Below are 13,073 nucleotides of genomic sequence, written 5' to 3' on the forward strand. Positions count from 1 at the left end.
CAATAATTTAAATAGCTGTTTTTTTTAATAATCTGCCCATCTGAAGGGTCAGCAAACAAAAAATATTGTAAAAATATTTCTTGCTTCTCACCATTTTTCTTACTGTATCCAAGGAAAATTCAGTTCATGTGTGGAAGCCTATTTCTGCCATTCTGCATATATAAATTATAAATCTAATCTCATCAATATGATTTAGTACTTCATGTTTTGAAATACTGTATCAAAATTATGACTTGACACTTTTAAGTTTTGATATCACATCTCATAATTTTGAGGAGATATTGGCTCAAAATTAAGACGGTAAGCAACTCTACATTATGATGTACTGTATCTCAAAATTATGACTTAGTGTCTCATAACTATGACTTAACACAATGACATATTAGCTAAAAATATGACAAAACCTATCAAAATTGCTACTTAGCATCTCATAACATGGACTTAATGTGACATTTATCATATATTAGCTCAAAGTTTTGACTATCTCATGACTTGAAAGTTTATAATATTAGATGTCTTAATATATTGACTTGGCCAGTCGTAAATTGACTTGGTACTGCATAACTGAATTGTCATGTCAAAATTATGGCATACTAAGTCTCATATTTATGAAGTGCTAAATAATAATCCTGAAGTGTTAATGACATGGAGAATTTTTATTATTGTTGTCAGTTTTGGACTTCTATACATGCATTTAAAAAGCCTTTTTTCTCACTAAAATGTGTTGCGAGTAACATTTAAACAAAATAAACAAAATTAGATGTGTAGTTATATTATCTTTAAAAAAAATCTTGTTTTAATCCCACTAACCTTAATATTAAAAAACATACTGTACATTGTGCATCAGGATACTTGTACATTAATTATTGGTGTTGCAGTACCGAGGTGTGGCCGCTGGGGGCAGCACAGGCAGTGTTTACAACATGAGGACACCACCGAGTTGCACGAGCGCGTTGCAGGTAGCGTAGAATTAGAATTGGAGACAAATTTACTGGAGGTCGCTTTGGCAGCTGCTTTAACATACATTTTCTTCCGTGAAAGTTAGTAAAACTCTGGCAGAACTAAGTCAAGGATTGCAGCTCGAGATAAAAGTATTAGTTTAGATAAAACAGCTGCGAAAAAAAAAAACATTAACTCGCTGGCTCCTGCTTGGTCCCGAGCAGCTAGCTAACAGTTAGCTGTAGGGGCTACTTAGCTAGCGAGGTCCAGCCCAAAATTCTGTTTACCTCGAGTGAATGTTGCCACCGCCTGAGCTTTTTACTATTATCTGGGGCAAAAGAAAAGCAGGACCACGAGTTCACGCTGGATTTTAAAACACCGCTTTGAGGGAAAAGCAGCAGGATGTCCGCCGAGGTTCAGTGCAGTCCGGCCGACCCGGGTTTGACAGCCGGTAGCTCCGGTGGAGCGCAGGGGGAGAAGCACAACAAGCCCGGGGAGGCTCACCAAGAGGATCGGGAGCGCGGAGGTTCGGAGGCGCAGCCGGCGGATCGTATCCACGAGCCCGAGGAGTGCAAAGAAAACGACAAGGAGAACGAGCAACGAGAAGGAGGCAGCAATGCTGACTCGGCGGTTCAAGTCGTGAAGAAGAAAGTTGTTGAAGCTCCTCCACCGAAGGTCAACCCGTGGACGAAGAAGACCACAGGCAAAGTCCCGGCTAATAAAATAATCCCGAGCCCCCAGGAGACAGGTAAAATGTTTAAATCTGTCATTTTTAGGCAGGTGAAACTGAACAATATGGCACAGAGTGTTCCCCAGCAGCAGCAGGGATGTGTCAGGGTTAAAATTTATGTCAGTCCTCACTTTTACACGTTTACAGTTGGATTAAATTCCTAAGTGTCAGCGCAGACAAGACAAGAGTCGGTGTTTTTATTTATTTATTTTGGTGCCCCATCCCCCTCCGTCTGTGCTCGGATTGCTCCGGAGGACCACGTGTTGATTGCTGACAAATGCTACTTCTTTAGCTACCACTTTAGCTTTTTAATATTTTTACTTTTTCCCTTCGCGGCTGCGCTGGTGACAGAGGGCCCGAGCCGGTGTTTGTCAGGGAAACTCACGGGAGGAACTTGGTATAAAAAATAAAAATAAAAAAAAAGCCATGTTTGTACAGCTAGCTTGCTAGGACGAGCAGGCTAGCTGGTTCTGCTGTAAAGGCACGTTTCATTAGTCCAATGGCCTCAGTACCTGCAGTTCCTCCCACCACATACAGCTTCCTGCTGTCACCTGCACTGAAGGAAACTTGTTTGAGTTACTTAAACAAACAAGCGTTTTAGGAGGTGTCAAATATATATATACATATATTTTAATAACACAGGTGAGATAACACAAGTTCACCTGTTCCACTTAAAGGCACTGGTTGCAACTTAAAAAAAATTAAACAACAGGTGAAACTGAATTACATCAGATGGTGCAGTTTAAACAGGTTTACTACCAAGCAGTTACCCAGATATAATACACACATTTTGCACTAGTGTAAACACAAAAGTCTGAATCCGCTGAAAGTATGTGACCCGTGCTGGCAAAGTGGACCTGTTTCTGTCTTCTACCGTTTATCTGTCAGGGTCCAGGAGAGAAACCCAGACCTCCCTATCCCCAGAGACACACTCCTCCAGCTCCTCCTGGGGGATCCCAAAGTGTTCCCAGATCGGAGAAGATGTATAACTTCTCCAGAGTTCTGGGTCTGCCGTAGGGTTTCCTCCCAGTGGGACATGCCCAGAAGACCTCCCAAGGGAGGTGTCCTAATCGACTCACCACCTCAGCTGACTGCTTTTGATGCAGAGGAGCAGCAGCTCCCCTCTGATAATGGAGCTCCTCACCCTATCTCTAATGCTGAGCCCAGCCACCCTGTGAAGGAAGCTCATTTCAGCTACTTGTATCCAGGATCTTGTTCCTTTGGTCATGATCCAAACCTCATGAAGACAAACGAGGGTTTGACATATCGAAGTCTCAACTTCAGCAATGAGGGTGTTGCTTCAATCAGTTGTGGTGACGAAAGAGTCAAAAAGTCAAAGCTCTGGATTTACTGATCTGTCTATGTTTTAACCCTCACCTGTGGTCATGAGGTTTGGATTTTAATCGAAAGAATGAGATCCCGGATACAAGCGGCTGAAAAGAGCTTCCTTCGTAGGATGGCTGCGCTCAGCCTTAGAAAAAAGGTGAGGAGCTCGGAGTAGAGCCACTGCCCCTCTGCATCAAAAGGAGTCGGTTGAGGTGGTTCATCTGATTAGGATCCTCATGGATGCCTGTCTTTGGAAGTTTTCTGGGCACGTCCCTCTTGGAAGAGACCCTGGGGCAGCTCCAGAACAATCTGGCATTATATATCCTCTCTGGCCTGGGAACATTTTGGGGTCCTCCAGGAGGAGCTGGAGAATATTGCTGGGGAGAGGGAGGTCTGGGTTTCTCTCCTGGACCTGATGCTTCCAAAACTCATCTGTGGATATGCCATAGAAGATGGAGATCAGTAGCATTTAAGAACTGCTAACCTAAGCTTTCACCACCCAGCACACCTGTCAGGGGACAAGGTGCCATGGACTTTCAGGGTGCACATTACGAGACTAAACACCTGACTGACAGACTTTTGCATCCACACCTCTTGTGGAGACAGGCTAACTTGGTTGACACATGTGGACAAGTAGTTTTTTTTTTTTCAGCGTTTCCTCTGTTTTTGTCCTGGGAGTTAAACCTTTCGAATTAACCCCACAGAATCACGTTTGTATTTTCACAGGTCCTGAGTCAAGATGACCCTAAAAGTTAAATAGTTGCAGATCTACATACAGTTATTTTAAGTGTTTCTTTAAAATTCATCAGCTTATTCATGAGACGTTTTGCTAGCTCAACAGAAAAACTTGTTTTCCCTTCCTATTTGCAGATTATAAATATTATTTAGGGACGGTACAAGAAGAGTTGTGCACAGGAGGTACGTTTTTCATACTAAATCGTAAATATAGCGTTCCATCTTATCGTGTTTTGACTTGTTCGTTCGCATGGATGCTTGTAGAAACAAACCAACTCACAGATTCTGCTCCATTCAAGCAGCGCAACAAGCTACAAACATCAGGATGAGCATCACAGACCGAAACAACATCATCATACGTCGTACATGGCTAGAAAAATACGATTGATAATGAAAATAAAGATGCACGCCACAGATATTCACACAAAGTTCATCCTGTATTTGTAAAGTTGTGGTTCTGTTTTCGTCAGACAGTTTTTAAATTTATGTAGAGGCGAAATACTACTATATATCTGACCGAGAATGCTAAATGAGTACAGCAGTTTGCAAACGGTAATTGGGGAGTAAAAATCTGGACTTTTCCAACTATTTTGTTTTGCCTTTGTAGAAGCAGTTATGAAGTTGATTGATTGAACTTCCTGTGCACATGACAGTTTATTTACACTGACAGGCTGAAGTTCTGATCATCTGCAAACAGCTTCTTTTAAAATTGAAATGGCTCTGCTAAATGTGAGCTGTGAATGTGTGTCACGGTACGGGGTGACGGTTTGGGGTGGGGGGGGAAGCTAAATTTGAAGCGTACAGCTTGTGCACAGGCGTCAGCTTACAGGGCTACTGTACAACCAACTTCCCGGGTGTTAGTCTGCGGCCTTGCTCGGGCCTCGGCCCGGCGGGTCTTATCAGTTCAGCCCTCCTCTGCTGAGCGATAGGGACCGTCGGGCTGTGGCGGGCCACTCCCAGCTCACAGAGAAGCAGCCACATACCGCTGTTGGCTGCAAACAAAACATCCTCAGCACGCTCAACGTTTCAGACCCTGTGGGGAGCGTTTTTATTCCAGGAATTCACAGTGCTGCTCAAACACAACACAGCCGACTGCTCACAACTGGATGGAGGCTGATAACCTGCTCGGAGTTCTCGCTAAATTCTGATTTTTGGATCCGTCTGTGGTTTAATTTGAGCCTGTCACATTTGATGATGTCATCTTCACTGATTGAATGTGTGTCTGCAGATCAACAAAATGCTCTGAAAGTCGTTCGAGCCAGCAAGCCAAGATTGAGAAAATCCAGCAAGGTAGGCTCCTTCATTTCTTTTGTGTTTTTGCCGTTTTACAAAACTTAATTATTTGTTAGAGCAATGGTTCACACACTTTTCAGGTTCTGACCCACAAAGAAACCACAGTAGAGGATTTGAGCCACATTTAATGCTGGTTAAAGTGTACAAACTTAACTAATTAGCCAAAAAACAAAACAAGAATACAATCATCATCTAACAGTCTAAACATCCAATAAAGTATTTGTTTTAGTTATTTATAGCTATTGTTTTTAATATCTTTTAACTATGGGACAATTGTGTTATTAGCAATTACCTTTAAATTTTATTTGGTTTCTAAAAATCATTTTAAGAAGCCTCACTTTGGTTCACAGCTTACGTGGGTGTTCAAACCCAAACTTCGGGAACCACAGACTTAAGGCATAAAGACACAAGTAATAAATGTCTAAATGTTGTTAAACAAACAAATAACAGGTCGACATGAGTGGTTTCTGTTTGTCTGGGATGACCTCTTTTCGTCTTGGACAACCAGAACTCTCCTCGAGACAACCAAGTGAAACACAGACATGTATTAACGTTCTTTGTCGCTACAGCAGATTTATATAATCTGTAAAAATGGGGGTGGGGTTGCATTGTGGTCTTGTTAAAGCCATCCAATCTAATAATACAGGGATTAAACTGATGCTGCTTTCAACAAATAAACAGAACCAGAGCCACAGTTTGAGCCAATCAGAGCAGAGCAGGGCGGAGCCTGCTGTCTGATACACGCAGGTGATGTCAGTGTTCTTGACTCAGAGACAGACTGCAGGTGAGAGCACCAATCAGGGCTTCCTGGACTTCTTTCCCAGGACACCCCGCTACCATAACCAAGGTGATGACGTAATAAATTATTAAACGTGTTCACACGTAACAAATTCACTGCAGTTAGGGGAAAACAGAACTGATGCACCATCACACCCACCACCTCCTTTTGCACCGCGCCCTGATCTCCCCAAGAGTTTTGTATCTAAAACAAACTTTGTATTAAATATTAATGTGTTTGAAGCGTCGTCATCATCGTACAGACATGTGCAACCTGCGCACGTGACCAAACATCCGGTCATAAAGAGAGAGGGAGACAGGCTGCGTCTGCTGCTTTACTTCTTATAATTAAACAATATTAACACTAAAAAACAAATATTTCATTCCCAGATTAAAACAAAGATGTGTGTCTCTGTTTAACTTTAATTTTTTAAGTTCTCTCAGAGCCAGCTTCAGGTGTTTGTTGTTTATCATAAATATCTAAATAAATTCAGTTCTACACGGTGTTTTAACAACAACAAGGTGTTGTGTCTGTCTGGATGAGCTAAATTTGATTTATATTTAGAATTATACTGAGATAAATATAATTTAATAAATGATCGAATATGAAAAATAAATAGTATTAAATGACTACATGAGCTGAAATCCTGTAAATGTAATCCCTTTGAATGAAATCAGTTTAAATAAGAAATCTTGTCAAGTCTGGAAAAAAAAATTATAGTCTGTAAAGGACTTCCTGTGTTATACTTTATTAAAATATATCTGACATCCCTCAAAAAGTAAACTAGAGAAAGGTTGATCAAACCGTCTCTTCCTTCAGAACGATGTTCATTAGAGACACTATACTGTGTACTTTTACTGAGGTCAAGTACTCAGTCAGTATACTGTTTACGTTTATTCCCTCTGGTTTATTTACCTCTGGTTAAACGGTTTCATCTGAACTTAATGCTCAAATTTTCATTGTAGTCAAAACCGTGTGGAAAAGGTTTGTGGTAATTGTTTAGGTGCATTGTCCATTTTGAACTAGCCCGTAAAATGACAAGTTTGAGTTATTAGTCATTTTATGCTTTTTACAGTCGGGTGACTTCAGTGACATCACAAACTGGCCCACTCCAGGAGAACTGGCCAAAGAGGTACGACGCACGGTTAGACGGTTAAGTAGTTGTGATTCCTTTTAAGACATCTTGCTTCCAGTTTCCAACTTTCACTGGTATTGTGTGGTGGGACACGTGCTGCTTGGAGCTCTTTTATGTATCGGCCGAGAGCTGTTTGCAGAGAGCCGAGATAGTTGTCTTCAGTAGTTTGTAGTAATTTATTTTAGTTTCATACCAAATTAATCTCAAATTAGCAATGCTACACGTTCTTCCATAGTTGTACAACCTTGATTTGGATTAAGTCGTGTAAAATGTAAATTAAAAACACAATGGGATGATTTGTAAATCTCACAAACTTGTATTTTATTCCAAATAAAACATAGTTAACATATCAAATGTTGAAACTAAGAAATTATACCAGTTATTTAGGGGAAATTAAGGTAATTTAGAAGCTTATGGCAGCAACAACAGCTAGTTGATCATTTTCCAACCTATTACATATGTTGGTTGACACCAAGTATAAAATGGCAGGCATTCACCAGTTAAAAAAATTGTCTAAAAATAAAATGATTTCAGAATAATGTTCCTCAACGTAAAATGAATACAACTTAGAATATCTAGATTTCATAATGCCATCAAAAGATTACAAGAACTAGAAAAAAAATCTTTCCCATTTTTTGAGAATTTCTTTGGAATTGAATATTGCGGCTAAGTGTCCAGTTGATACTAAGCATGGGGCTTAAATGATTAGTTTATTTGTTTTTCATGGCACTATCCACCATAATCCTCCATTAGCTACTTAAAGAGGTAGCTGATGCATTCACATTGACTACTATTTGAGGTTATGGTTGCGTTTGTGGTCAACAGATCTTTTTCCACCCAAGCTCACCCCATCCTTTCTTTCTGGCATATGTGTGAACAGGTTGCAGCTGTCTTAAGTATAACCTTGTACACACACCCTTCACCAAAGTGCCAATAAAGTGTGCACACAACAGCATTACAAAGGAATACCAAAACTTGTATGGATTCGACGTTGGGGTTTTATAGGATTTTAAATAATTCCCATTGATGCCCATTTTAAAGTGTAAATCAAAGCTAGTTTTTGCTTCATTTTAGCAGCAACAGAATCTCAGCAACAATGAGAAGAGGCCTTCTTCACGCAGAGAAAGGAACAAAAGAAGAGAGCGACCGGAGAGAAAGTCAGAAAGCAGCCGTAATGGCGGTGAGAGCAAAGAGAACCAGGAGGCTCAGCCAGACCCACTGGGAGCCCGGTCCAAAGAGGAAGAGTCCAAAGAGGTGCAAGATGCCAAAAGTACCAGTTTGAAGAAAAGAGGAGGTGAGGGTGAGGACTATATTTTTTTTTCTTTAATGATGCATGCTTGAATTCTGTTTGTCTGATCAAGGCTGATTATACTGACAAATGGTGCCATATGTTTTGGAAACATCTTTGTGTTCATACACGATTACATAAACAAGTGATTCTGCTTTCAGATTTTGAATTGCATGATTTTTATTTATTTGACAGACTGCAATCATTTGAAATTTTGGCAATTTAAATCAAAAATATTTTTAAATAACCAAAAATCATGTGATTCTTTGGTGAAAATTTTCCCTTCTACCTACACAAAACCCCTCATGGAAAATGATGACAATCCTTTACCAATGGATAGCTACAGGAGTCCTTTAGGACAGTCAGTTCCTGAAAGTCTCCTCCTTCAGCCTCATGTTTTTTTTGTCACAGAACCACTGGTGTCCACCAATGGTTCTTACTACTAAGAAAAGCACCACAACTTCTTCAATTCGGGTCTTGAACATGGCCCATTCAGATTCCATGTCCCCTACCTAGCTTGCAAAAATCTCTCTGAGATTGGAAGAGCTTACAGACAAGGACCTCTACCAGATGTTCCCACGTCCCTCAATACTCGTTTGGGTTCACCACGTTCTTTTTAGGCAATCGTATCCTCCACTGGATCCAACTTACCTCCAGGTAATGATTAGTTGACAGCTGTGCCCCTTTCTACACCCAAACAGCCAAAACATAGAGCCACAGATGATATGATTCCAATACTGATCATTGCTATTTGTCCAAAAGTAGCCTGGTACCAAATACACTTATGGGCCAACATTTCCTCCAGCACTCTTTGTTGTGGTCAGCCCACACCTAGCTCAGAAGTCCAACAACAAAATCAGGGAGGCCGATCCTCCCAATCACATACCTCCACATGACTTTGTCAGTGCCCGCATAGGCTTTGAAGCCCACCAGGAGAACAATGGAATCCCCAAATCTAAACAGTTCGTTGGTGCAAATGTACAAACGACTGTTAGAACCTTCCCTCATGCAACTCAGAGTTGCAGAGAGTCGACTTTCATTTATCTGGTTGAGTTCAACACCAAAGTGCTCAGCTGAGGGCAAGCATGTAGTCAGTATCACTCAACCTCACACACAAACGATGGCTCCTTTAGTGCCTAAGTCCCCAGGTCTGATTCCAGGAGGGTGCCCTATTTTTCTATATTTGGAGAGGTGACCCATTTTCTGTGGTCTTTCTTGATATCTTGTAATACCAGTTTGACTAGAAAGACCTTAAGACAACCCACAGGATCACATGGATAACTGAACCCCTACATTCCAGAAACGTTGGGGAAATGCTAATAACCATTTTATTACTAATACTGTAAAAAATAAATTAAAGACCAGGCTTTGGTAGTTCAGCTAATCATTTTAGTACCAAATTCTTCAAGCTGTGTTTCTGGTATGGCTAGGTAACAAACGAAAGTGGGTTTCTCTGCCACTGGAGGAAGCGTCCCGGGATGATGCACACAAGATGTCTAGTGGGTGCCCATCTCGCTCAGACACCGAGCCCATCAGCAGCTCGCCCGATACCACGTCGCCCAATCAAACGCTCCATAATACCAGGCTGCATGATAGCAACTGGAGTAAGTGGCCCGCTTTGCAAATTGTTTCTTGCTCTCTGCTTCTGGCTTTTTGGCTTTTTAACCCCCTGGCATTGTTTTAGTGCATGACACAAAAAATGGAGATTGAAAGGGTCTGAGGTTATGTTTTTATTCTGTCTTAATCAATTATAGGTCAAACACCCTTTCTGAGTCTTGAAAGTTATTGAGTTTTGGTTCAGTGGACAAACATGACGTTTCTCATTTATGTAAAGCAGTTAAGCTCTAGAATATGTAAAGTTTTGTCATTTAGTGTAGAACTTCCCCTACATGAAGTACTTAAGCGTTGTTCCTCGTTGACAGGGTGGAGAGGGGAAGTGAGGGACAATGGGGATGATACCACCAGTGTTCGTAGCGAAGGAGGAATACGAGGACGAGGAAAGGGCCGTGGACGTGGGAGAAGTCGCGGAAGAGGTACGTGTTTTGTATCACTGATTTTCAAAACTTGCCTTGGTTCAAACAGCGGCTCACAAAGATACAATGTCTGCTTCACTTCAAAAGGTTCAAAGTTTATGAACAAGCTTTTGTCTCCATGATACCCAGAGTTCAACAGAAACCAAATGACATAAAGATTATAGATGCCCTGCTATAGAAGAGCTGATAAATAAACATTTAAATTTAAGCTGTTTGGTAGAGCTGTCACAACAAATTCAACAATCACTCCATTGATTTGCTTGCCAAAATTGATTGCTTGGAAGACGGGATGGATTTTAATCTCCTGCCACCGGATGCAAAGGCAGTAATTATTAGACGTCCGTCAAAAGAATGGACGCTCAATGTATAATAGTTTGTCAATGGGCACATAATGTGCCGTACCCTTGTGTTTTTGCTTGTGTTCAGGTCATTAAATACTGGACACATTTTTTTATGAAGCTGGAAAGTGATCACTGGAGCTCATCTAGAACTGCTTGGCTTTTGGAATTAGCACCACTCAAAATGGCTGCCACAGCTAATCGACCTAAGCCTACACAAAATTCGCTGAAACGCTTCCAATTGTACAGATACTGAGCTAAGATTTGGTTCTGTAGTAGTTTAGTCATCCTGAACAAATACTTTAAGCGCTAACAAATCACACAAGAGCTCAATATCAAAAGAGATCGAGTCGATCGAATGTGGCTAAAACTATAACTAACTGCGGCAATAACTGTCCTCAAAAGGTGATTTTAGTTGGAAGAATATGACATAAAAGGCAATGCGTGATGTACATTCCTTTAATGAGTGCTGGGTCTTTATTTTACAGCTACAATCACATGTGTAGCATCAAGCCAGAAACTTCTGGGTGTGTTTTGGACCTAAATTTGGTTCCATAAGAATGTTCTTGATGTTGTAATCCTGCTGTATAGGCTAATATCTTTCCATCCAGACAGAGAAGCAGAAGATGAACTTTTGAGTTCTGAGAATTTTTTTTATTTGCCCTGCTTCTCCAGGTCGATTCGAGCACTTCCGAGACTCCCAGTCGTCCAATGGCTCTACTCAGGTGCCCCCAGCGTTTGGTACCAATATGGTTTACTATTACGATGACGGTAGCAAGGTCCAGATGTACACAGTGGATGAAAAACTGCTCAAGGAATACATCAAACGGCAAATGTATGTATTTGTTAAAAATTTTCTCCTTTAAACAATCTGTTAGGCTGCAAAGAACTATTAATAAACAGGAGGGCTGGAAAATGTTTTTTCTTTTTTGTTAGCACGTCTTTGTATTTGACAATACATGCATAAAACATAATGCTAGATTTATTTTTATCACACCTTTCATCTTCATATTATTTCTGTTAACTTATTTTATATATGAATATTTCTGTTCAGTGCCCTGAGACAACTTCTGTTGTATTTTGGTGCTGTATAAATAAAATTGATTATTAACTGTTTAGAAAAGTGATGATTTGATAAAATATTAAAACAGATAATAAACAAACAATAAGATAATATTATACAATACCATATAACAATAACAAGAAACGATCTGTAAAATAACAAGGAATGATGAATACATATGCTCTTGCGAGCACAGTCTTGCCTGCTTTTTGCCACAGGTGAGTGTGAAAATCACATTTCAGAACCAGAAATTCTTGCTGCATTCGAGTGTAATTTCTGTTCAGGTTTTGAGCAATTCTCATCAGAATTTAAAGCGGTCTGGAGGACAGTCGGCTCCTAGAAGTCTGGGGTTGTGGTTCTTTACCAGAAAATGGTGGAATGCTCCCTTTGGGTCAAGGAGGAGTCTTTGCCTCAAGCAGATATGTTTAGGTATCTCAGTGTCTTGTTCATAAATGATAAATGGATTGGGTGTTCATCTATACTAATGAGGGTGTTGTTCCGTTCTTTTGTGGTAAAGAAGCTGAACCAAAAAGGCAAAGCTCTCAATTTACTGGTCCATCGACATTCCAACCTTCCCCTGTGGTCAGTGAAATGTGGATTAGATACAAGAACAAGATCCAAATACAAGGGTCTGTGATAAACTTCATACAGAAGACGGATGGTTTCACATTGTGTGATTCTTCAGCAATCGTGGACAAAGTCTTTCATCATAAAAGACTCAAAAGATTGATTGGGAGTTTGAATAAGGCGATTTGTGGTTGCTCAGTGTGACATGCTCTCTGTCAGCCAATTTAGCACCAACAACCTAAAACAAATATCGAGCAGTGTCTGGTTTTATTTAGAAAGTCATATTTTGCGCCGAAATTATGACGCGTTACTTCAGCAGCCAACATCTTTTCCAGCCATGAGTGAGTCTAAAGCGGGTTCCCTTTTTTTTTTTCCCATACCGAGCAAGACAAAATGTGTTTTCTGCAAAAGCACAATGAGGATGTTGGGTTCAAAATGACTTTGCTGAAAATTATATATAAAAAAAGAAGCTGAAATGAGTTTGAAGCAGGAATTAGTAAAATGTTAGCTAAAAGATAAAGTAGCAAAGATTAGCAAGATGTTGGCTAAAAAAATCAAGAAGTTGGCTAAAAGTTGTGACATGCTGGCTAAAAGTGGCAACATTCATTTTGCATTAACAAATATTTTAACTTTTAGCTTTTAACTAACATTTTACTACTCTGCTGGTTTTAGCCAACATATAAGTGGCGACATGTTTGCTAAAAGTGGCAACATGTTGGCTAAAAGTGGCGACATGTTGGCTAAAAGTGGCGACATGTTTGCTAAAAGTGGCGACATGTTTGCTAAAAGTGGCGACATGTGGGCTAAAAGTGGCCACACATGTTGGCTAAAAGTGGCCACACATGTTG

The 13,073-nt window shown here is 40.4% G+C and overlaps 1 protein-coding gene across 2 annotated transcripts in view; it reads left to right on the forward strand.

The window, feature by feature from the left end:
• The first annotated feature begins 891 nt into the window (after nucleotides 1-891).
• Nucleotides 892-13,073, forward strand: part of larp1b (La ribonucleoprotein 1B) — a 29,320-nt gene continuing 17,138 nt past the window's right edge. Inside the window, exons 1-7 of one of the 2 annotated variants that reach the window (XM_037695176.1) lie at nucleotides 892-1,687; nucleotides 4,959-5,020; nucleotides 6,877-6,933; nucleotides 8,011-8,236; nucleotides 9,655-9,828; nucleotides 10,147-10,257; nucleotides 11,271-11,430. In XM_037695176.1, coding sequence (XP_037551104.1) covers nucleotides 1,342-1,687; nucleotides 4,959-5,020; nucleotides 6,877-6,933; nucleotides 8,011-8,236; nucleotides 9,655-9,828; nucleotides 10,147-10,257; nucleotides 11,271-11,430 — 1,136 coding nt within the window. In that variant the 5' untranslated portion in view covers nucleotides 892-1,341. The remainder of the gene's footprint in view (nucleotides 1,688-4,958; nucleotides 5,021-6,876; nucleotides 6,934-8,010; nucleotides 8,237-9,654; nucleotides 9,829-10,146; nucleotides 10,258-11,270; nucleotides 11,431-13,073) is intronic. The other variant, XM_037695177.1, reaches the window with a different exon arrangement.

Source organism: Nematolebias whitei, chromosome 21 (assembly GCF_014905685.2).
Source record: "Nematolebias whitei isolate Nwh7 chromosome 21, NemWhi1, whole genome shotgun sequence".
NCBI lineage: Eukaryota > Metazoa > Chordata > Actinopteri > Cyprinodontiformes > Rivulidae > Nematolebias > Nematolebias whitei.